At 39.1% G+C, this 19,986-nt stretch overlaps 9 protein-coding genes across 10 annotated transcripts in view; 4 read left to right on the forward strand and 5 right to left on the reverse strand.

Moving 5' to 3' along the window:
* Positions 1–620, forward strand: part of LOC148166422 (head-specific guanylate cyclase-like) — a 64,327-nt gene extending 63,707 nt beyond the window's left edge. The window contains exon 12 of the transcript XR_015771028.1: positions 153–620. The gene's annotated coding sequence lies outside the window, so the exon portion shown is untranslated. The remainder of the gene's footprint in view (positions 1–152) is intronic.
* A 720-nt stretch (positions 621–1,340) lies between these two features.
* On the forward strand, positions 1,341–6,430 carry LOC148166423 (RIB43A-like with coiled-coils protein 2). Its single transcript, XM_088048986.1, has 6 exons — positions 1,341–2,451; positions 2,498–2,638; positions 2,688–2,851; positions 2,896–3,136; positions 3,195–3,422; positions 6,182–6,430. Exons 1-6 carry the CDS (start codon positions 2,329–2,331, stop codon positions 6,428–6,430), a joined length of 1,146 nt encoding a protein of 381 aa, XP_087905112.1. The 5' UTR covers positions 1,341–2,328.
* On the reverse strand, positions 6,428–8,058 carry LOC148166424 (histone deacetylase 11-like). 2 transcript variants are annotated; one of them, XM_088048989.1, is made up of 5 exons: positions 7,966–8,058; positions 7,301–7,541; positions 6,945–7,248; positions 6,670–6,893; positions 6,428–6,617 (listed from the first exon to the last, which is right to left on the reverse strand). In XM_088048989.1, the coding sequence occupies exons 1-5, from the start codon at positions 7,968–7,970 to the stop codon at positions 6,447–6,449; spliced, it is 945 nt and encodes a 314-aa protein (XP_087905115.1). In that variant the 5' UTR covers positions 7,971–8,058; the 3' UTR covers positions 6,428–6,446. The 2 variants fall into 2 exon arrangements, with proteins under 2 accessions (XP_087905115.1, XP_087905114.1); XM_088048988.1 differs by having other exon boundaries at positions 6,670–7,248.
* Positions 8,059–8,228: 170 nt separating this feature from the next.
* LOC148166425 (sodium channel and clathrin linker 1-like) lies at positions 8,229–10,165 on the forward strand. Its single transcript, XM_088048985.1, has 6 exons — positions 8,229–8,315; positions 8,362–8,434; positions 8,484–8,768; positions 8,813–9,200; positions 9,244–9,527; positions 9,566–10,165. Exons 1-6 carry the CDS (start codon positions 8,287–8,289, stop codon positions 10,163–10,165), a joined length of 1,659 nt encoding a protein of 552 aa, XP_087905111.1. The 5' UTR covers positions 8,229–8,286.
* Positions 10,166–10,174: 9 nt separating this feature from the next.
* On the reverse strand, positions 10,175–11,040 carry LOC148166426 (vacuolar-sorting protein SNF8-like). The gene has a single exon (XM_088048990.1). The coding sequence runs from the start codon at positions 10,943–10,945 to the stop codon at positions 10,190–10,192; it is 756 nt and encodes a 251-aa protein (XP_087905116.1). The 5' UTR covers positions 10,946–11,040; the 3' UTR covers positions 10,175–10,189.
* A 29-nt stretch (positions 11,041–11,069) lies between these two features.
* Positions 11,070–13,754, forward strand: LOC148166427 (uncharacterized). Its single transcript, XM_088048983.1, has 6 exons — positions 11,070–11,428; positions 11,525–11,828; positions 11,878–12,044; positions 12,097–12,488; positions 12,539–13,004; positions 13,053–13,754. Exons 1-6 carry the CDS (start codon positions 11,351–11,353, stop codon positions 13,440–13,442), a joined length of 1,797 nt encoding a protein of 598 aa, XP_087905109.1. The 5' UTR covers positions 11,070–11,350; the 3' UTR covers positions 13,443–13,754.
* An 871-nt stretch (positions 13,755–14,625) lies between these two features.
* LOC148166428 (replication factor C subunit 2-like) lies at positions 14,626–16,120 on the reverse strand. The gene is made up of 5 exons (XM_088048987.1): positions 15,798–16,120; positions 15,642–15,753; positions 15,385–15,593; positions 14,934–15,339; positions 14,626–14,881 (listed from the first exon to the last, which is right to left on the reverse strand). The coding sequence occupies exons 1-5, from the start codon at positions 15,884–15,886 to the stop codon at positions 14,657–14,659; spliced, it is 1,041 nt and encodes a 346-aa protein (XP_087905113.1). The 5' UTR covers positions 15,887–16,120; the 3' UTR covers positions 14,626–14,656.
* Positions 16,121–16,175: 55 nt separating this feature from the next.
* Positions 16,176–17,263, reverse strand: LOC148166429 (mitochondrial disaggregase-like). The gene is made up of 3 exons (XM_088048529.1): positions 17,191–17,263; positions 16,574–17,133; positions 16,176–16,527 (listed from the first exon to the last, which is right to left on the reverse strand). Exons 1-3 carry the CDS (start codon positions 17,261–17,263, stop codon positions 16,213–16,215), a joined length of 948 nt encoding a protein of 315 aa, XP_087904655.1. The 3' UTR covers positions 16,176–16,212.
* A 26-nt stretch (positions 17,264–17,289) lies between these two features.
* LOC148166430 (mitochondrial disaggregase-like) lies at positions 17,290–19,886 on the reverse strand. The gene is made up of 6 exons (XM_088048982.1): positions 19,520–19,886; positions 19,053–19,470; positions 18,893–19,007; positions 18,662–18,840; positions 17,688–18,197; positions 17,290–17,641 (listed from the first exon to the last, which is right to left on the reverse strand). The coding sequence occupies exons 1-6, from the start codon at positions 19,864–19,866 to the stop codon at positions 17,327–17,329; spliced, it is 1,884 nt and encodes a 627-aa protein (XP_087905108.1). The 5' UTR covers positions 19,867–19,886; the 3' UTR covers positions 17,290–17,326.
* Positions 19,887–19,986: the final 100 nt, after the last annotated feature.

The following is a 19,986-nucleotide window of genomic DNA, read 5'->3' on the forward strand; positions in this document are numbered from 1 at the left end:
AGATCCCACTTTTGCGTTGAAATTCACCATTAAACAGCGGCCTAATTAGATTGGCTGAATCAATAAAAAATGAATATCATATAATCAATAGCGGAGATTTCTTCCTCCAAATTGATGCGCCACAATCTACAAGTTCATGTTTTCTTAAATAGCTCTTCGCTCATTCCGCCGACACGATGTAGGCCTTAACTTCAAAAGTTTCTTTACTTTGTTATCCCAAACTTTGGTGAAACATCACTGCAAGGCAAAGTCTTTACTTCGGAGTTTCTGCCTGATCCCGATGCTCTAGGAAAGTGATATTTAAATGGATCCTCGCTGATAAGTACCCATTTTGGGACAAAATTTTTATTATCTCGTTTTTTAAAACTTGCAGGCAGGTATTTGGGATTTTAATATTGCCCCAATAATTATATAACTAAAATAGTATTTCACTCCAAAAATTACGAAGATTGGTGCGTTTTACATTAAATAAGAGTCAAAAATCGATTTTCAAAATGATAGACGCACTGAGAACTAACTGCTTTTACTACAGTTTAATTAACAAATTTAACAACTTTAATAACTAGTATAATTACCCTGTTTTTCAATTAACTTAAAAATTCTGTTTTCCATAGAATTATATACAGTATGTCCCCGGATTGAGTTCACAAGAGAAAAAAAACGTTATTTTTCATTTTACAAAAAAATGACAAAGGAATAATATTTTTTGCTTAATTTAAAATAAATAAGTCTTTAATTTTAAGCTGCGTTCTTAAAATCAAAAAAAAACAAAAAAGAACGAAAAACTTTTTATTTTTACTTTTGCAAAAAATGTCAAAGAAATGAAATTTGTTCCTTAACTCACACCAATTTCCATTATTTGATTGACCCATTACCTGTTTTAGCACATAGTTCAATTCTAACTCGTAATTCTTGAAGATGGTGTCGAATTTTCTCAATTATTGTTAAGGATGCAATTGCATTTCTTTTGCAATTTTTTAATACTTACACTATTAGGTAAATTTTCTTTCAATTTTTAACGCACTATTTGATATTGTGAATCCACAGCTTTCTATTATTTAAATACGATTACAAAATTTAATAAAAAAAAATAATGAAAAAATTAATTTTAAGAGTACAAACTAATAATTTTGAAATTTTAATTGCAGATTTATCTGTTTTGAAATAAGCAAAAAATGTTATTCTTTTGTCATTTTTTTGTAACATGGAAAATAAACTTTTTTTCCCTCTTGTGAACTCAATCCGGGGACAAACTGTAGATTTAACAGAACATCTTGTGGTAAATCTTCCCAAACTGCAATTATGGCGCGTTTTTAATCTTCCGTCTGATAATACTGCTTATTATTGGCATAACCTTTTTTACTGTAATCGCCCAAACATTCTCGATGGGATTCAAATCAGGCGAACATGGCGGCCAGTCCATGTTAGTAATGTGGTGATTATTTAACCAATTTATTGTGCTGACACTTTTATGAATTGGAGCGTTATCTTGTTGAAAAGTCAAATTTTGTCGATGCTCTGTTCAAAATGGTATCAATCGCAAATTAAGAACATTTTGGTTCTTTTTGCTATCGAGTTGTAGGAAAAGCCAATTCTTTTTTTCTTTGATCATTAATCAAAATTCATTTTTTTTCATTACTGAATATAATTTGTAAGTCAAAAACAGAAGAAATCAACTTCTTAGAATCAGAGTCTTTAATCTAATTATTTTATGAATTAATTTTAGATGTAAATTTGGGGGGGGGCATACCAGGTCATTGACCATATTGTCTCTTGCAAAATTTAACCTTCTAAGTTTGTCATTTCGACTCAAGGGAAGCTCGTGAATTATTTTCTGACGACGAGTATGGGGGCTTCTTTCAATTATTCGCCAAACCAGTACGCCTAGACAGTTTTCTTTTTCGTCCTTCCATAATCTTCTTGATCATGGAGAAAATTTCTTATTACATGGTCGGATCTACCTAGTAATCTTCCAATATGACGCGCCGAGTTAATTCAATAATTCGTCCTTTTTCAAGTTCATTTAATTGATTTCTACGCCCCATAATCTATAATACAATCAACCAATGCATTGAAAGTGCCGAATTATTAGATGCGTCTATTATTTTGCAACAACTAATAATGGAATTCTGTGTTTGCCTTCGTTATTTAAGTTTAATTCTTTGGTATCTTGTGACAGAACTAAAGCACCAAATTTGTCATAAAAAATAAGAAAAAATGAAAAATAGGGGTGCGTCTATTTTTATGCAACGCACTGTATTTTCGGAGTGCGCGCCCTCGGCGTTGCCATAGCTGCGTGTTGTTTACTGCCAGAATCTCCTCGTCAAAATGCTGAACTTCCAATTAACCACCGAAAGTGACCGTCGAGAAGCCGCTCTAATCGAGAGACGGCGAGCCCTCGAAGAAGAACGCAAGAAGCGCATTTTCAATCCTCGTCAACGTCTGTTTGGGGTGAGATACTCATTCAGCATCAATTCCATCTAATCGCTTAACTTAGATTGATTATGAGACCTTACAAAGACAAATCGAAGAGAAAAAAAGGCAACAAGAAGAGCAAGCCCGTATAGACCGGATATTCGACGAACAACGAAAGAAAGATGATGAAATTGCGTTGGCGTTGGCGAAAAAAGAAAAACAGGTAAAGAAATAAGTTTGGGATTTTTTAAGCGCCACGGAATTATCCGCAGGAACGCTTGAAACTGCAACAAGAAATCAATTATTTCCGGATGTGCTGCCAGCGACCGGAAGATAGAAGAGAGTTCGATCTCAACGATCCCGAGCGAAGAAAAAAAGACGCTCCGTGTAGAACCGACGATGATGATACGAAATGCGGACCATCATCAGCGCAAAAGTAAAATTGAGTTGAATTCAAAGGCGGATTCAGATTGTTTTTAGATTTGAAGGCGAGGATTTAGCAAGCGCGGAACGGGCTAAAGTACAACAGGAACAGGTAAGAGCGTGGCTGGACCAACAGATGATGGAAAAAGAATCGGCTGATAAGGAGCGGAAAGCGGCGGAAGAGGCCTACAGAGAAGCCATGAAGACTCGGGATCAAAGGGCTCTTCAACTTGATCAAATGGAGAAAGAATGCCGGAAACGCCTCGAGGAAGCCTGTATAAGATTCAACCGAGCGTTGGTAACGTGACTTGACGTTACTTATTAGCACCGGAATAATTAAAATTTTACCACAACAGGCCGGCGAAAGAAAAATGGAGGAGATGAAGAGACTCAAACGAGAACACGAAGACTCTTTGGCGGAAATGTACAACTTTATGACGAGCGACTTCTTGACGGAAAATCCGGATGTTTCAATAAGCAATCTGGGGCCTGGGAGAAGAATCGGCTATCTATACAAAGGCATGACTGAAGAAGAGAAGAAGAAAGTCCGCGAGTACCAACTTGCGCAAATCGAAGACGCCAAGGTTTGTCTCTTTTTCAACCGTCCATAATTGATTTGCGGGCAGTTCGTCCCCGCCAATTGGTCCCCGACTTTTTTGTTGCCCGGTAATTCGTCCCCCGCAAATTTGTCCCGGAAAAATTTGTTTACATCCGCTGTAATAATAATAATAATAAGAGCATCAACTGCACGTATTTGCGGTCACACACAATTAAAATGTAATCCGTTTTACATAAGGATCTGGCAACAATTTATTGTAGCCACCCTTAAAATTGTTAATAATAATAATTTATTTTTCCAGTGATCGTTTGTTTTCAGGTACTATTAATGCATGATTTGTCGGGTAAAATCATGCCTTAAAATGGGCTATTAATAAATGATTTAATGTGTTTATTATAAGCAACCAATTACACACGCAATTCAAAAAATTCAATAATAATCTGAAGACGCGGTTCTGAAGACCCTGGATCTGTTTGTTTACTAATACAAAGTCAAAACGACGATTAGACGATTTATTCTTCGTATAGAAACTTCTAGTTCGATAGACATCGTTTAGAATTACAATAAAATTTGACAACTGCGGACACATCCATCATCACACTTTAGTTTTTATATATTTGGTTGCATAACCACATTTGTACCAATTTTTTTTGATGAATTTTTTAATATTCGAACACCGGAGAAGTTTTAAATAATCGCTTAATTATTAATCGCTTTCAATAACCAACTTGCTTTTTAAATATCTATTTTGACATCGTGAGAGTTTAAACAACCAGTATTTATTTTATGAATACAGTGCAACCTCGGGATCAGATAATCGAGTTGTTGAATAAACATAATTTTAAGGCAACAGAATTATTTGAAACGTTTTTCTAATTCAAAATATGTAAAAACTTTAACAAAATGTTTCAACATCTTAACAATAGCAATTTTAAAAGTTGAACGAAATTAAAACTCAACTCTTATCAGACATATTACATAAAAGCAACTATTTTTTAGTAAAAAAAATCTAATACTCTATAAGTTTAAGTACGAAGTAGTTATTTTTCCATTTGTGTGTTTTCTGTAAAGCACAGATAATAATCGAGGCACGGATAATCGAAAAAACACCCTTGTACGGATAATCTGCACCCGGATAATCGAGATTCTACTGTATTGCAGGAATCTAACGCGCTCATTCAAACTTATTTTTAGACGTTCTTTGCATCTAATGTATCTATGAAAGAACTCAAAGTAGGAAATTTTGTTTTTTAATTGGCAGACCTAATTAATCTGGCTGTCACCTGTTTCCTGTCAAGTTCTTGGTTAATTTGGATTTTACGATTCGTGTTTAATAAATTACTGCGTGAATAAAAAATGTATCAATATAATTGAATTCTCCTTTGCGGCCAACAATAATTGTACTTAAATACAAGGTGTTTATAAATGTTTCTAGCATCAAGCGTGGCTTTGGAATTCCTGTCGTACCCTATTGTGCCGCTTTGTTTTCATAGTGAATATAACTATCAGCAAAATTATTTATAATGCTACTTACTTCAATGACGCTTTAGTTACGGTTTTGGATCCAAATTTTTGACTTTCATGTTTTAAACCACAACTAGAACAGTTTATTTCTCAAAACTTACTTTGCTCCATGTTTGAGGTTAACTGCAAATGTCAGTTGACAAATCGAAACCCACAATTGTAATGAGCGGCACATTTTTTTGACATTTCATAGCCACCCTTGATGCTAGAAACATTTATAAACACGTTGTATAATAGATGTGAATACTGGTTGTGAGGTTAATAAATGTCAAATTTTAAATTGAATTTGAAAATCAAGTGGCAAGTCGTGGTTACAGAACCATTACCAATCGTGTAACACGAAAACACTTAAAGTTGGAAAATTTAATTTTTTTATTAAAAAAAGGGTGCAAATTCTAAAAAATAGTATAAAGGACTTGTTTTATAATGACATTGGTGGGCTCGTTTTGTACACCGGGAACTCGTGCACCAAATTGGCCATTATAAAACACGTTCTTTAATATACTATTCTTAATAATATATTACGGATTTACTACTTTTATGTAATTTCTTATTTTGGCGGACATAGACAGAGTTAAAAGTTAAAAATTCATTTGCAATTGTTTGATCTTAAAAAGACATTTTCTTCAGTCATTGAAAATGATTTAGAATATTTTTCAAACAATATTAATAACACAGTCCAACAAAATTTAACTTTTCTTTTTTTTCCGAAAAAGTATCAACAGTTCTTTATAATTTAGACCTTATTGTGTAAGAATCCGTCGACAGGTTTATCATATCATCTCTAGTTTTTTTGATTTTCAATTGTTTTTTCAAATTTTGAAGAAGCGATTTTGGCAACAAGCAAAGGAAAATCAAAAGTTTGACTGTCCAATTTAATTAATTGAAGTGTAAATTTACTATTTTCATCGATTTCTTTCCGGTGTTTAATCTTAAATCATAAAATTTTACATGTTTCTTAAAACCAATTTTTGCGCTTTCGACAATTGTTGCTTCAATCTTCCAAGCGATGTTGCCCTAACATTTAATGGCATTGTTTGTAGAGCAACATCGATTTTTTACAGCTGGTTTAGCCTGAAATTTGACATTAAAATTGCTAAAGCTAATTTTGAAAAACCGATTACTGTTTAATAATCAGAACGCCCTGTATATACAGAAACCTCTTTTACGAGAACAAATTGACCAGGGGATGAATTGTCGGGAGCAAACATTCGGGGACGAACTGGTCGTATCCCCCATAATTAAACGAAAAATCCACAGAAACGAAAAGAACTAGAGAAGCGAATGGACCGAGAGTTCGATGAGTATATCAATGGAACGCAACGAACGGTCTCTCTAATGGACAAAGAGGACGCCCACAAACAGAGGGAACTAATAAAGAATCTCGCGGAAGAAAACAGGAAGCTGGCTGAGGAACAAAAACTGCGTAAAGACTTCCTGGAGAAGATCGTCTACACGAATCGCCCAACGCCGGAGTTCTACGAGCAGTTCAATAAATCAACAAGATAGTACAAGTTTTTTTATTTTAGTATTTTGAAAGCGGACCAGTGATGAGCCCGGCGTCATGCAAATTTATGATGGAAGTGGCTATAATTCTCGCCGTCTTCTTCAAATAACCGCCACTCGTTAGCATCACTATCGGGATGTTGCCAGCACGCGCTTTTCTAAACACCAATTCATCTCTTTCAATTATTCCCTGGAAATGGCAAAAGTTAGAAAAAGTTTTAATAAATTTGCGTCGACCAAACCTGCGGTGATACAGATAAACAACCCAAAGAGTCTCCTTTTAGAATATCCGTTCCAGCATTGTAGACAATCAATTGAGGAGTAAACTCTTCTAACGCCTCATCGAAGTTTTTGGCGACTTTCTCCAAATACTCCGCGTCTTCAGTAAAGTGGTTCAACTCGACCTTCTTGTTAATGTACTCCTTCGCGCGCTTATCGAAGGGATAAATCCCTTTGTTGTACACGTCTACAATGTAGACGTTGGGATTATCTTTAAAATCCCGTTGATATCCATTACCCTGATGAGCATCTAAATCCAGAATCATGACGTTTTGAACAGTCTGAGGGTGATGATTAAACACAAAATGGATCAATAAAGTTATATCAGCGTAGACACAAAACCCGCCACCTTTACTACCACAACAATGGTGAAAACCGCCCCCGATGTTAATAGCCCAGCCTCTCTCCAAAGCCAGTTTTCCGGCCAAAATAGAACCACCAGTCTGGAAACGCATGGGGCGCAAATAGCTCCGCTGAACTAAATAGTTTGGCACGATACACAGCGGAACTACTTCCGCTATCGCAGCGACGTTAAAGCTGCACTGTAAAAATTACATTCATTAAAAACACCTCCGAATGGTTTCGCCACCTCACCTTTAAGCTTCTCAGGTATTTCTTAGTGTGGACCACCAGTAAGTCTTCTTCGGTTGCTTCATTTGGCACGGCGACGGCGTCTTCAGAGAGGAGACCCGCAGTTTTTATGTACTTGAAAATGTGCCCCCATTTCCCGGCGTCGAAAGGGTGCAGCCTCTCCAAGCCCACGAAACGGACGTTGTACTCGGGGCGATACACTATCGGCCACTGATCGGATCTTATTTCTTGATATAAAGTCGTACTGGAAAAAAAAAACACGAAACTGTAGTATCCCTAATTTTTGGCGCGCAGTGTTGTATCGAAATAAATATCCCTACTTTTTGGCGCGCAGTGTACTACCAAAAAAATATTCTTTTTTAAGCGGCCTAAAAGTAAGTCTTTTCTGGCCACAAACATTTTTGGTCGATCTATGGTGGCGCCATCGATCCATACAACTATTATTGTACAAAAATTTGATTACGAGCCAGTTTACACAATAGCTTAATTGAAATTAAGTAAATCTCGCAACTAATTTGACGATTGGTTACATTTGATTGGCGGAAAAACGCCACTTTAACATGATAAGTATTTAATTGAAATTAAAGATTTAACGTAGCTTCTGTAAACCGGCCCTACGTGCTCTAGAATGGCTATAAAAAGATTAGAAATATTTTGGAGACACTTACCGCATCTTTCAAATTTGAAATTTCCCGCCGAGAATTATCGATCGTGAATGGCCAGCTGGCCGAGATCCGGTCGAATTCTAACGCAAACACAAACAAACTGCACCACTTGTTAGCATCACATTTATCCAAAATCCATTAAATAATTGTAAATATTCGAAAACTTGAACAAATAAACGTCCAAAGTGTTCATTTCCCGTTTCATCCGCGTTGCAGTAACTGTTAGTTCGGCGCGACCTTCAGTAGATGGCTCTCAATTCGAAATTTGAAAATTTGAAAATTGGGAAAATGTCAACATTATGATGGTCTTTTTACGCGTTTATTATGATCAGTTCCGGGGATTCTAATGCGCAGTAAGTTTGATTACTTCAAGAAGTAACTACACGAGTTTTTCAACAGAAATTTTCAGTCCCTCATCGAAAATTACGAGGCCGCTCTGAAGGATGTCACTGGGGAGTTGGATTCAGTCCAGGTAATCAAATTAAAGTGTTTAAATAACTCTATTTAATTAAATTCTTCAGGCTGAACAAAAAACGATAAAACGGGCTCTGAATGAGAACAACCATCTCAGCCAAGAGCTCCACAAAGTTTTACACGGATTATCGAAAAACGAAGTTAATCACACATTCAAAGAGAGCGATTTCGTCCGAAATTTGCAGCTCCAATTGAAGGCAGTCACTGAAGAAAAAGACAATGCGATTAAGTTGTGGCAGAACGCCTCCAACGCCGTTGAGCAGCTCGAAAACGAAGTTAGAATCTACCGAGACAACACGCAAGGACTTGTCCCCAGCTCCAAACTAATCGAGGTGAGACCAAGCGGGGTAATTACAACTAACTGAAATCTTTCCAGCTTAAAAATTCGTACGAACGGAAGCTCAATGATCTTCAAACAATAGTCGCACACACCAAAACGAAACTTGAACAAACCATCAATCTAAAAACGAAAGAGCTGCAGGTGAAAGACACGGAGATCACTGGTAGCATCGAAAGCCAAGGAAACGCCTTCAAAATCATCAAAAATCTTGAAACCGAAGTGTTGAATCTTCAGAAACGCATCAGTGAGGTCAATGGGGATAAACGCCAACTGGAGAAGGATTTGAAACGGAAGACCGCAGAGACAGTGGTGTTGAAAACAACAGTCAAAGACTGTAAAATTAAAGTCGAAGAAGCCTTGCAAGTCGTGGACGCCGCGCTCAGGGAAAAGGACGCCGCTCTGATCCGAGAGCACCACGCCACAGGTTCGTCTCTTTCATAATTCCCAGTTTTAACAAATCGTTTTAGAGGAAATTGCGAAACTCTCCCAGACTTTGAACGAATTCATCAACGAAACTGACGTGAAAATCAAAACAATCAAGCGCGACTACGAAACCACAGTCAGTCAGATGACGCACACGTTGCGAACGCACCAGGAGCTCGTCAAAGTGAAGGAGTCCGAAGTGGAGAACTACGCGAAAAAATGCGCGGTCTTAGAAATGGAGATCGAGAATCTCAAGAAAGGGGGCGATGGAGGAATCTCAAAGGTGTTGAGTCTGGAGAAGAATCTAGAGTCCACTTTTCAAAAACTGGTGAGTTGAAGGAGTTGACACTCTTGAGGTCTCTTCAGTTGGTTTCAGAGAAACGCTGCATTCAGTACAAATCCGAGATGGAAACAATCAAAAACGACCTCAATCAAATGTCGCAGTATTACGAACGCGATATCAATGCTAAAGAAGCGGAGAAGACAGCTCTGAGGAACGAAATCAAAAGACTGAAAGTGGAGTTGGACGCAAGCAAAGCGAAAGTTGGTGAGAGTAAAAACGCCATGAACTCTCTCAATCAGAAGATCTCCACCATGGAAATCAGTTTTAAGGAGCAACTGAAAGAAACGAAGAACTCGTTTCAACAGACTTGTATAGAGAGGCAGGAGGTGGAGAGTGTGCACAACCAAATCGTCCAAGAGCTGCAGGAGCAGTTGCAATCACAGACCGAAATCAACAAGAAGTGGCGGTGTGAAACCAAAGACATCACTGATCAGTTGGAGAGGGTCATAACAGAGCTGAAGATGGCGAATAATAGAGTTAAGCACGAGAATAAAATGCTCAATGAGCGGCTGAAGGACGCAAACGTGAAAATGTTTGAGTATCGGAAATTCCTCGAAACAATTTCCCAAGACGTCTCTAAGATCACCACGATAACTCTGCCGGAAATGGGGTCAGCTAGATGATAAAGACTGTTTTTGTTAAAAAATTTAAGCAGAGGAGTCAATACAGGCGTTAAATAAACTAGGGAAATAATACAGTTTTTCTTGGGGATTTTGCAGGTCTATCCAGGCGAGTCCCTGGTCCAGCATGTGCTCCAACGCGTTCTTGGCTCTTCCTTCTTCCCATCCTAATTCTCTTCTTAAGTAGCCCATGGAGACAAAGGCCTGATTAGCGCTCGTCACTTGTTGCAAGACTGCCGTGTGGTCCATACTCAACTCCCCTGGGATACTCTGGACCATGTACTGCCCCTTTCCCACAGGAACCACCATAAACCCGCTCCCAAAAATCTTCAACTTCTGTGCAGCCCGGATTAAATCATCCTGGGTGATCTCCTGGTGCTGTTTCCCTTGCCCTCGTGCTTTAATCAACCGGGATCTTAACTCGTTTAGACTGATCAATCCTCCAGTTTTGTAGTTTGTCGCCAGACACACCTCAACTATTTGCACTGCGAGTTCGTAGTAAAAATCGCCGATTCCAAGAACCGACCAGAAGCCTTTCCCGGAGGATAAAGGATCGACACCAATACTGGCGCACATTTCTTGAAACTGGCGCCGAAACTCCGGATTTTTCCGAATTTCGTTCTTGTGCTTCGTTGCGAACTCCTCCAAGTTCACTTTGAAGACCTCCAGTTGACGAGTCATTTGCTCGAATTGGTTCTCCTGGATCTCATTCCCTTTATCTTTGTACTTTTCTTGCTCTAATTTGTGTTTTTGGATGGCCCCCAGGCCCGCCCTTCGCCTCATCGCGCACTTTTAACTTAGTTTCGCATTATTTTAGTTTTAGGTTAGTTAAGATTTGACAAGTCGTTGCTGTCACAAATGTCAAACGTCAAAGCCATGTCAACAAACCTGACGACGAAAAAAATTCGACACTTTGTTGAATTTCCCGTGTTGTTTGTACAATAAATGAATAAAATTGTTTGTTGATATGACTCATGCTGTAGTAGGATCATGACGGAGTCATTGGGGTGGAGTGTCCTGCACTGGGGCTCCTTTTAGTCGTAGGGTGTGGAACAGTCTTCGCTTTCGTAAGTTGGCGCCCTGAATTGAAAGTGATTTGTGGAGATTCAGAGACATCAGTCTTCAACAACTTTTAGGAGAATTAGTCATTGTGCATTAATATGTGAACTATGCTAAAACTCCCCAACAATGGCAAAAAGCGGACAAGAAGTTGTTTATGAGGGTTGGCTAACAAAGTCTCCACCTACGAAACGAATCTGGCGAGCGGTAAGTCCTCGGTTTAAACAGCGCATTCTTTTAATTATCAGCTGGGCCTTCGTACACAAACAATGATTCATGCGATTACTAATTGTATATTTGCAGAGGTGGCGACGAAGATGGTTCTCATTGAAACATTCCGGAGAAATACCCAATCAGTTCATTTTAACGTATTATGCTGATAGGAACTGCAGGAAGCAGAAAGGGTCTATAAACTTGGATGATTGTGAACAAGTGGATTTGGGGCTAAAGTTGGATGAGCGCAAATTGAAGTTTGACCATGTTTTTGATATTAAAACTCCAACACGTACTTATTATTTAGCGGCAGACTCTGAGAGCGAAATGAAGTCTTGGGTCAACTGTATTTGTAAAGTCTGTGGACTGAAATCAATGAGTGATGAAGAAGACTGTAAGTCTGTTAATTATCACACGAATTTGGGGTTTAAAGTTGTTTTTAGTGCACATATCTGAGAACAACGCGGTGGATTTGGATATTTACTGTGAAGAAGACAAGGATGATGGGAATGTTGTGAATGAGACTCCTCCAGTATCACCAGTTAGCACTAGTCCTTACATCCCGATTTCTGAATGTATTACCGGGAAAACGCCCATTTTAACAGACCAAGTAAGGAACTCTCCCAGACATTTAATTGGACTAATTCCTTGATTTCCCGCAGGATTTCAAAACTCTCCTCCAACAAAACATGAAAAACGCTTTCCGGACGCAGACGAACCAAACTTACGGAATTTCGCAACGAAACTATCTAAACTACGTGAATGACATGCAAGATCCACGATTCTACGACAGTCCGAGGGTGCTTTCCCCTCACCAAGAACCCGAGCAGAACAACAAGAAACATAAAACCAACTCCCCCTTGCAGAGCCCGACGGACTCTGAGAGCGTCTTCACCGACGACGACATGGCGGATATCAACGTCGTCGTCACGCAGAAATTCACCAAAAGTAAAGTCGAAGGGATTGCGGCGCCTCCGAGGCCCCCGAAGTCGGCTCACGTGGCGCCGTCTAGCTACATGAATCTGACCGTGCAGAGCCCCAACAATAAGAACGAGTAACTATTTTTAATTTTCACTTTCCTTCATTGCTTAGTGGTGGTCTTAGTGTTCCAGAGGAGGACAAAAAACCGTCGGGCGTCATCACCGACGACATGTACGACTTCCCGCGTTCGCACCAAATCATCGAATCTGAAACCGTCCGTAACATGCTGCTTCGACGGCACTGTTACAACAACGCCGCGCCGGTGAAAGTGGAGGGTCAAATCTTCCGATACGACATTTCGCCGAAGCCGTCGACGAGTTCAAATCAAGTGTTTCGGTACGACGCTGAAGACATCGCCGACGAGCCTGCATCGCCTCTCTCACAGAGTTCCTCCACGACCGCGTATTCAAATTTACCAAGTCCTTTGTTAACAGACAGTCAATTGATGCCGCCCCCCATTGTCAACAGGGATTTGAAACCGAAAAGAAAGCTGTCGGATTCTTTGTCGTCGTGTTCAAATCCCGAGCCGTCGTCGCCGAGGAACGCGCCGTCGGTGGATAGGAAATTGAAGCCTCCCACTCCTTTGCAGGTACGACTGATCTGGGGGGTTTCGTTGAATCAAGGTTTGATGTTACAGGAAGCGCATAACCGGAAGGTGAAAACGAATTCAATTTTGCCAGCTAGTCCGACGAGTGGGCGGAAGAACGAAGATGACACCCGCAGACTGAGAGCTGCTCCTAGTCCGACTTTCCAAGGGTTGGGGCGCTCCCATGAAAGTTTACTCTCGCAAAACAACCAAGAAGAACAAATATATCATTACCTACCCGTTAAGATGCAATATTTGGATTTGGATTTAGATTGTCCTTCGAGTTTATCCAACAACACGGCGACGATGCCGTCTAAATCTTCAGGTGATAGTAATACTGTTTACAAAAAGGTGGATTTTGAGAAAACAGAAGCGTTCAATTTGACCAGAAATAATTTAGAGAAGGAACGCAAGGAACCCGTTACCTTTTTTAAAAAGTGATACTGAAAATTTTTATATTTTTGTAAGTTGTAGGGTAGCTTTGTGCAATTTTTATTGTTCACAAGTGTAGATTAAGGGTTGTTTTGTATTTTTGATCCATTTTTTATATAGTGTTGTAAAGTGACAACTTTTGAGAGCTTTAATGTTGTTTTTTATTAAGTGGCCATCTTATGAAATTCATATCATGTATTATACTAGAACTAATATTTTTTTATTCTCTACGTTAAATGCTTAGGATGTAAGTTTATTAAAAATTTTAATGATGTTATGCAAAACAGATACACTGAATAAATCTAGTATTACCAGAGAGAATTCGCCCTGTATTTTAGTTGCACAAAATTAACCCTGTTGTGCCGGAAGTCGCAGTTGCTTATTTTAAATAGAACACCCTATAGTTTATTGCATTTTTGAATTCTATATCCAAATTGAAGATGTCTGTATACCGTGCTATACCTAAATTGTATCATTTCTGAAATATCTCGATTCTTCAAAAAAAATACATATATTAAATTTGCTTTTAAAAAAAATTCCGCAAACATTTTTTATTTCTATTAGCCACCAAATTTGTTTATAAAAAATCCACATAAAATTGAGTTGTCACCATTCCAAAGCTTGCTTAAAAAAATTGAAAACAAAATAGTAAAATCACTCCTTTTTTCCGTATTTCTAGTAGGAAATGTGTCTACACTTACATAAAGTTAACGCAAAATTTTATTGTACGTTTGTATTGTGCTTATTTTCCAATTAACGTGGCGATTTTGAAATAGATTATAGGGTAGTTATTTCGGAAAGAAAATTTCACTTCTGTTTTGCAATTTTTTTACACCTCTGAAATGGTTCAATTTAAGTACAGTACATTATACATAAAGTCACCCATAATTTGGATGTAGAACTGAAAATACAATAAAATATGGGGTGTTCCATTTTAAATAAGCAAGTTGACTACTACTTTCGGCATAACGGGAAGTGTCACGAATACGTGAATATTGTCATTCGATTTGTCTTATTTGCTTATTTTTGTTCCTAAAATTTCAAATTCTTATCTTTTGTAGTTTACGAGAAAAATGTCATATTCGTTTATAACAGTTAAAGGGTTAAAATCACCTGTTTGACGTGTCGTGCAATTCGAATTGATTCTCTCGGAAAATTAAACAGATATCGAGGAAAGATGATAAAAACAGCATTAAGTTAAAAATACCAAATATAATAATAAATTACAACTCTTTGATCCCTTTAGCCGCCACACACATCCGCGCCAAAAGCCCGGACATCTGCACCAAAGAGCACAATCCATCAACAATCCTCATATGCGTTATCCCAATTTCTTTGATAAACGCCAACTTCAAAGGCTCATCAATATCCATAGTTTTACACACTTTAAAGATGTTCTTAATTATATCTTCAGCGGCGTATCCTAAACCCCACAAGTGATCAACAATCTAAAACAAAGAAAAATAATAAAAACAAATACGTGGCCCCCTTCAACATTACTTTAAACGCTTTCCTAATATCTCCACTGATGCAACTGTTGAGCATGTCTTTGATGAGCATAGGATGAGGCTCATCACAGACTTTGAACACGTTGGCGGCGTTGACAACCCCAAAACCGTTAAAAGTGGACTGGAGGTTATTCAGCGCTTGTCTCATATCGCCCTGAGCTGTGAAAACAACCGCTTCTAAGCCATCTTCAGAGTACTCAACATTCTCTTTTTGACAAATTTGAATGACTCTTGCCAAAACCTGTGCGTCTGTTAAACGAGAGTATCGTAGAACAGCGCAACGGGATTGGATCGCCTCGATGACTTTCTCGCTGTAGTTGCAAGCTAGAGCAAATCGCGTGGTGTTGCTGTAGATCTCCATGGTGCGTCTCAGAGCTTGTTGGGCCCCCTCAGTCATACTAAAATAAATTATAAGGTTTTTAAAAGGAGGCGAATTCCCGCACCTGTCCACTTCATCCAAGATTATGATTTTGTGGCGCCCTGATGGTAGTGTCACCTTTTGCTGGGCAAACATTTTGATCTTATTTCTGACGACATCAAGGCCTCTGTCGTTGGAAGCGTTGAGCTCCAGGACGGCGTCTTTGAAAGAGGTGCCCAAGAGAATGCGAGCCAAGCAGAGGATTGTGGTAGTTTTACCCACGCCAGGGGGGCCCTGAAACGTTTGAGTTTGTAAATTTGTAATTAAATTAACAAGACTTACGGCAATGATCAAGTTTGGTAAATTTCCTTGTTTTGCTATCACTGATAAACGGGTGGTTGTGTCCTCATTCCCCACAATTTCTTGGAATGTTTGCGGTCGATACTTTTCTATCCTGCAAGAGAGTTGAAAAGAGGAAAATTGAAAATTGAAACTTACCATGGAAGGCTCTCGGACTTTTTAGGGGCTGCTGGCGCTTCTTTAGAGGGGCCGGGAATTGGAGCTGAGTCCACTTCCATCGATTCCATTATTTATATTATTAAGGCAACGTCGTGTTTCCCTCCGAAAACTGAAAAAGTGAGGTTATGTGTGTTTTGGCAGATGACGGGGAAATTGTTAGGTTATAAAAAGGATTTGGGAGAATTTGGAATGTTATTAAAACTGTTCAAATTAATAATTAATTGGCAATGATTAAACGATTCTGGTAATTGAAATTACGTCTGCTCGACAGCAATGATAATTTGAATTTGAAACTGATTGTGCAACCAATGGGAGAGCAGATTTCAAACATTGAGCGCCAAATCAGGACAAATTGAGTAAAACTTTTACGACTTTATTCATTTTATTAAATCAATTATCCAAATATAGCACTGAGTTTCTTCACAGGCAATTTCCTCTTTTCAACTTCTACGAATTTTTTGGCCCCTTTGCTCTTTACTTTTAGTTTAATCTCAGCACTTGTGGCATTTTCCGGCCACACGGCAGTGATTTCTACCGTGCTGTCTTTTCCAATATAACCACTTTCATGTGCGGCTGCCAATTGATTAACCACTTGTCTCTCGACTTCGTATTTTATAGATCTAGCGCCGTAATGAACATCATAACCGTCAGCCAAAGCAGATTCTACGCTTCTGTCCCAGTTCAAATCGATCTTATGCTTATCTTTAGCCTGAAAAACGTAAATTTAGTACTAAAATTTATGAAATTGAACGTACTCTTTTCGCCCAAATCGCCATTTCTCGATCAACCAACTGAAGAAGCTCCTTCCGCGAAAATGGTAAGAAATAAACAATTTCGTTGATCCTCCCCAAAAATTCGTCCCTTTTAAAGTGTTTCTTTAAAATCGGTTTGACGACGTTGTCTTTGAATTTTCGCGAAACAGTGATATTGTCGGAGATTTCCTCATCGGTTTTATTATCTAATCTGTTGAATCTCAAATTCTCGACTTCTTGCCTCAAACCCAAGCCGTGTTGGGCAATTTCATCGCTCGCCAGATTCGAAGTCATGACGAAAATTGCGTCTTTGCATTCTATCGTTTTACCATGACCATCAGTCAGACGCCCTTCGTCAAACAACTGAAGAAGAACAGTCAAAACGTCGGGGTGCGCTTTATCGACTTCGTCGAACAAAACGACGGCATTTGGACACTGTCTTAAACGCGACGTCAACTGGCCTCCTGAAAACTGAAAAAGTGAGGTTATGTGTGTTTTGGCAGATGACGGGGAAATTGTTAGGTTATAAAAAGGATTTGGGAGAATTTGGAATGTTATTAAAACTGTTCAAATTAATAATTAATTGGCAATGATTAAACGATTCTGGTAATTGAAATTACGTCTGCTCGACAGCAATGATAATTTGAATTTGAAACTGATTGTGCAACCAATGGGAGAGCAGATTTCAAACATTGAGCGCCAAATCAGGACAAATTGAGTAAAACTTTTACGACTTTATTCATTTTATTAAATCAATTATCCAAATATAGCACTGAGTTTCTTCACAGGCAATTTCCTCTTTTCAACTTCTACGAATTTTTTGGCCCCTTTGCTCTTTACTTTTAGTTTAATCTCAGCACTTGTGGCATTTTCCGGCCACACGGCAGTGATTTCTACCGTGCTGTCTTTTCCAATATAACCACTTTCATGTGCGGCTGCCAATTGATTAACCACTTGTCTCTCGACTTCGTATTTTATAGATCTAGCGCCGTAATGAACATCATAACCGTCAGCCAAAGCAGATTCTACGCTTCTGTCCCAGTTCAAATCGATCTTATGCTTATCTTTAGCCTGAAAAACGTAAATTTAGTACTAAAATTTATGAAATTGAACGTACTCTTTTCGCCCAAATCGCCATTTCTCGATCAACCAACTGAAGAAGCTCCTTCCGCGAAAATGGTAAGAAATAAACAATTTCGTTGATCCTCCCCAAAAATTCGTCCCTTTTAAAGTGTTTCTTTAAAATCGGTTTGACGACGTTGTCTTTGAATTTTCGCGAAACAGTGATATTGTCGGAGATTTCCTCATCGGTTTTATTATCTAATCTGTTGAATCTCAAATTCTCGACTTCTTGCCTCAAACCCAAGCCGTGTTGGGCAATTTCATCGCTCGCCAGATTCGAAGTCATGACGAAAATTGCGTCTTTGCATTCTATCGTTTTACCATGACCATCAGTCAGACGCCCTTCGTCAAACAACTGAAGAAGAACAGTCAAAACGTCGGGGTGCGCTTTATCGACTTCGTCGAACAAAACGACGGCATTTGGACACTGTCTTAAACGCGACGTCAACTGGCCTCCTTCGTCGTGGCCTATGTAGCCTGGCGGGGCCCCAATCAGCTTCGCCACCTGTGAAAATTAATTATCTATAGTATCAGCGCAGCCAAGTCAACATTTTACTCTATTCCTATTGGATGTTTTGACGCGCGGGCTCGTCTCGATGAATATACAGTAGACTCTCGATAATTTGAAGTTTTTCCTCGGTCCCCTCCAATTTTCTCGATAAATTGAAAAATTTCAATGTATTTTGGTCCCTCCCGAACTCTCGTTTTGAATTTCCTCGCTTGAATGGACAAGAAAAACAGAAAACTTTTGGAACAAGCCTTTCTTAAAAACTCCATTGCAGCTTTAAAATAAGATTTTACCTTTTTTTTATTCTTTTAATAAAAAAATTGTTTCTTCTCTTTCTCTCAAGTATTGGAATCACACTATATTTTAAGCTCTCGATAATTTGAACTCTTTGTCAGGTTTCCTGAATTTCAAATTATCGGGAGTCTACTGTACTATAGTTCTACAGACATTGACATTCTTACTTCATGCTTCTCTTGGTATTCAGACATATCCAGTCGGATGAACGCCTGAGGTTTGTCTTTATGGATATAAGAAGCCATTTGTTTGGCCAGCTCAGTTTTACCAATGCCTGAAGAGCCCAGAAATAAAAACACTAAAGGATGGTCATCGTCGCCCCAACCGTTCTCTTTTCGTCTGATAGCTGTGGGAGAAATTTGGTGACTATTGGGCCCAAATTAACTGGGAGAGATTACTTGCCGCCACAATGGTAATCGCTCCTTCTTGTCCGACTAAATGCTCCTTTAGGCGTTCTTCCAGAGGGAACCTGCGACGTTCCTCCAGTTCCTTCTCTTTCTGAATGTCTTTGAACTAAAACACGTTAAAAGAATGGGATTGGATTAAGCGCGCCCTTACTTTCGTCGTCTGTTCCTCTAAGTACGTTTTCAGCTCTCCTTCTTTGGCATACATCAATGGAATGTGCCCAGCTTCGTTTTCCACCAACGGATTTGCGCCTTTCTCAAGTAGCAACTTCACAATCTTGAAGTTGTTGATGAGAACTGCATAATGCAGCGCGGTGAACCCTCTAAACGACGCCTTATTATTCAAACTGTTTGAGAATTCTTCTTCTCTCATCATCAAAACTTCAATTGGATGCAAACCAGTGTCTTTGGCCGCCCATTTCGCGCTGACAAAATCCTCAGCCAAGTTAGGATCAGCTCCTGCTTCTAGTAACAGTTTCACTGCCTCAAATTGGTTGTTAACAGCAGCCACCATCAAAGGCGTCCATCCTAATTTGTGCCGCGAGTTAACATCCGCCTTGTCTTCAATGAGCCTTCAAGGAACAAAGCTTAGTAAAAAAACGAGACAGTACCACCACTTACATAAACAATTCGTCCAAGACTCCAAACTGCGCCGCCCGAAACAGACGTTTCTCTTTCGACGTCTGGTGAACATTACAGAATGCCACTGCAGCTCTTGTCGCCCCCAGAAAAGCAAACGTGTAGACGTACCTCCAGTATTTCTCGTTTCTTTCGTGCCATTCTTCAGACTCCTGGTGGAGGCTCCAGGTCAGCCTCAGAGGATGTCTGTTTATCTGGGGCCGGTTGCGAAGTCTGGCGACGCTCCGGCACAAATATTGAATGTTTCTCAGCTTGAACATTTCATCGGAGACTGAAATTTTAAAGACCGGAGCTCCGGTGTACCTTGGATGACAGATGAAACATGACATAACATGGCGACATCTATGAAAACGTCAAACAATTTATCATCTCCCTGTGACATAGGCAACCAACAATACAGTTGCCAATAATACGAGTTACAGTCGAATTTCAGCTTTGTTTGAATTTTT

Source organism: Gnatocerus cornutus, unplaced genomic scaffold (genome assembly GCF_029298725.1).
Source record: "Gnatocerus cornutus isolate USDA-ARS CGAHR unplaced genomic scaffold, icGnaCorn1.1 ctg00000023.1, whole genome shotgun sequence".
Classification (NCBI taxonomy): domain Eukaryota; kingdom Metazoa; phylum Arthropoda; class Insecta; order Coleoptera; family Tenebrionidae; genus Gnatocerus; species Gnatocerus cornutus.